The sequence below is a fragment of the Lactuca sativa genome, chromosome 2 (assembly GCF_002870075.4).
Source record: "Lactuca sativa cultivar Salinas chromosome 2, Lsat_Salinas_v11, whole genome shotgun sequence".
Classification (NCBI taxonomy): domain Eukaryota; kingdom Viridiplantae; phylum Streptophyta; class Magnoliopsida; order Asterales; family Asteraceae; genus Lactuca; species Lactuca sativa.
Genome location: NC_056624.2, coordinates 133,320,805 through 133,323,121, shown reverse-complemented (window position 1 = coordinate 133,323,121; position 2,317 = coordinate 133,320,805). Strand labels below are relative to the sequence as shown.

At 31.8% G+C, this 2,317-nt stretch overlaps 1 protein-coding gene across 1 annotated transcript; it reads left to right on the top strand.

The window, feature by feature from the left end:
• Nucleotides 1–1,023: 1,023 nt before the first annotated feature.
• On the top strand, nt 1,024–2,071 carry LOC111912165 (transcription repressor OFP15). Its single transcript, XM_023907895.3, has one exon. The coding sequence runs from the start codon at nt 1,209–1,211 to the stop codon at nt 1,992–1,994; it is 786 nt and encodes a 261-aa protein (XP_023763663.1). The 5' UTR covers nt 1,024–1,208; the 3' UTR covers nt 1,995–2,071.
• The last annotated feature ends 246 nt before the right edge of the window (nt 2,072–2,317 follow it).

Sequence of the window (2,317 nt, the reverse complement as noted above, 5' to 3'; positions counted from 1 at the left end):
AAAATAAGAAAGTCCACAAAATAAATTTTTTTAAAACTGATGTGCTCATAAGCTCATCTAGCCTGCCTAGGTGTGCATTATTCGGTTTAAACACAAAATTGTCTAAACAGAACGTTATTTATTTTTCAATTTCCAGTTAATCAAGTATCGATTCGGTTTTCAGGTTAAATGGTAAATTTAGTCGGTTGTCGCTTTGACAAAAAATTTCCGGCCTGCTGGAAAACCGAATAAGAATTCATTTTTTAAAGAAGTGTGTGTGTGTGTGTGTGTATATATATATATATATATATATATATATATATATATATATATATATATATATATATATATATATATAATGAATTCTTATTCGGTTTTCCAGCAGGCCGAAATTTTTTTTTCAAAGCGACAACCGGCTAAAGTTACCATTTAACCCGAAAATCGAATATATATATATATATATATATATATATATATATATATATATATATATATATATATATATATATATATATATATATATATATATATATATATATATATATGAGATGATGAGTTGTTCTTTCTTTACAAAAAAACTAATAAAGTATATACTTTTGAGTCTGTTATATTTTTTTGCAAACCATATAAACCAAATCTGCATTTTACTCGTTTGTTTATTTATTTATTTTGATGATACTAATACCCAAATACCATAAGCAGTATCGGCTCTTATTATTATTATTTTTTTTTTAAACATAAAAGAAGTCAAAACATATAGACGGAAGGCAATCGGACAACAAACTGCATTGCTAGTCTTTTTTGGATGACAAAACCAATCATTTTAAAATCCTGGTTAAATTATAAAGATTTTAGTATCATTTTAACTTAGAAATGAATTTGTACAAGTCTTATATATGTTAAACCATAAGGACTTAAACCAACAAAACCCAGACATAAAGGTAAAGACTTGTTATTTAGCCAAAAAGAACAAAAAGAGGACCATAAATATAAATAAGACCCCACCAACAACCTACTACTGTTGTTGATCCGAACTTCCCTCACCATTCACCACTCCTTTTATTTTAAAAACAAAGTCCCTTCCCTCTCCTCATTTAATTCGCATATGAACCATCTATTTAAGATCAATCTCCAACATTAATAACCCCTTCCTACTTTCATATTCATATTCATTTTCAAAAGCAACATCATATTCTGTTCTTCTAACCTAAATTCAAAACCCATCAGGAATGGGAAGAAAGCTCCCATTTCTTCCTACTTGTGGCAGCCCTGATAAAACCCTCTCTTTCCGTGCCACCACCACCACCATCACCGCCGCCGCCGGAGATTTCGTAGACATGGCTGCCACCGGAGAAACGGATTCATCCATAGAGTGTGTGATTCGAGGGTTAAGTAGCGACAGGTTCTTTTTCAAACCAGGGAAAACAAGCTCCATACTTGAAGAAGCAAAGCCAAGCGAAAAAGAAAAAGAAAAAGTTTTACCATTCAAAGAAAGTGTGTCAATGATGGAGATGGAGTCAACTGACCCATTTGTTGACTTCAAGAAGTCAATGCAAGAAATGGTGGATGCTGATGAAGGGTTAAAAGAATGGGAGAATCTTCAAGAGCTTTTGAGTTTGTATCTAGCACTGAACGAAAAGATCAACCATGGTTACATTATTCGAGCTTTTGTTGACTTAATGTTGGTCAATCTTGGAGCTTCTTCTGCATTGCCATCTTCATGTTCTTCATCGTCATCAATGAACGTTCAGGATCAATCTTTATTAATGGAATCTGGTGGGAATAATAACAAGAAGATGATTACAAGTAGCGAATCCCCAGAATCTGCTTTATCATTTACGTCATCATCAGCATCTTCTTCTGGGACTTGTTCAACTGCAAGCCATTGTTTGTCATCTTGTTCGTTGGAAGAAGAAGAAGAATTAGAAGAAGAAGATGATGAAGATGAAAACAGTGCCCAGAAAGTAGAAGTTTCAGATAATGCTTCTTCTTCTTCTTCTTATTCAAAAGTATGATGATTTTCTATTAATGGAAAGATATGTATATCACTAATTTTAGTAATGATAGTGAGATTTATCTCTAACTTTCACCATATTTGTGTTGTTCGTCTGTCATATTCATCTTCAACTAATTTTGTCTTTTACCCGTAAATTGTGTAGATTTTGTTGGTGTTTTAATAATATTTAAACAATTTTGTTGATAATAAAATAAACTTTCACCTTCATGTATTCACTTAAATATTATTTTATGGTCCTGTGTGATGTATGAAAAGTAAAAGAATGGACGGATAAGCAACAAAATCGGATAGCAACGGATTAGTGACGGAATCACAACAAGA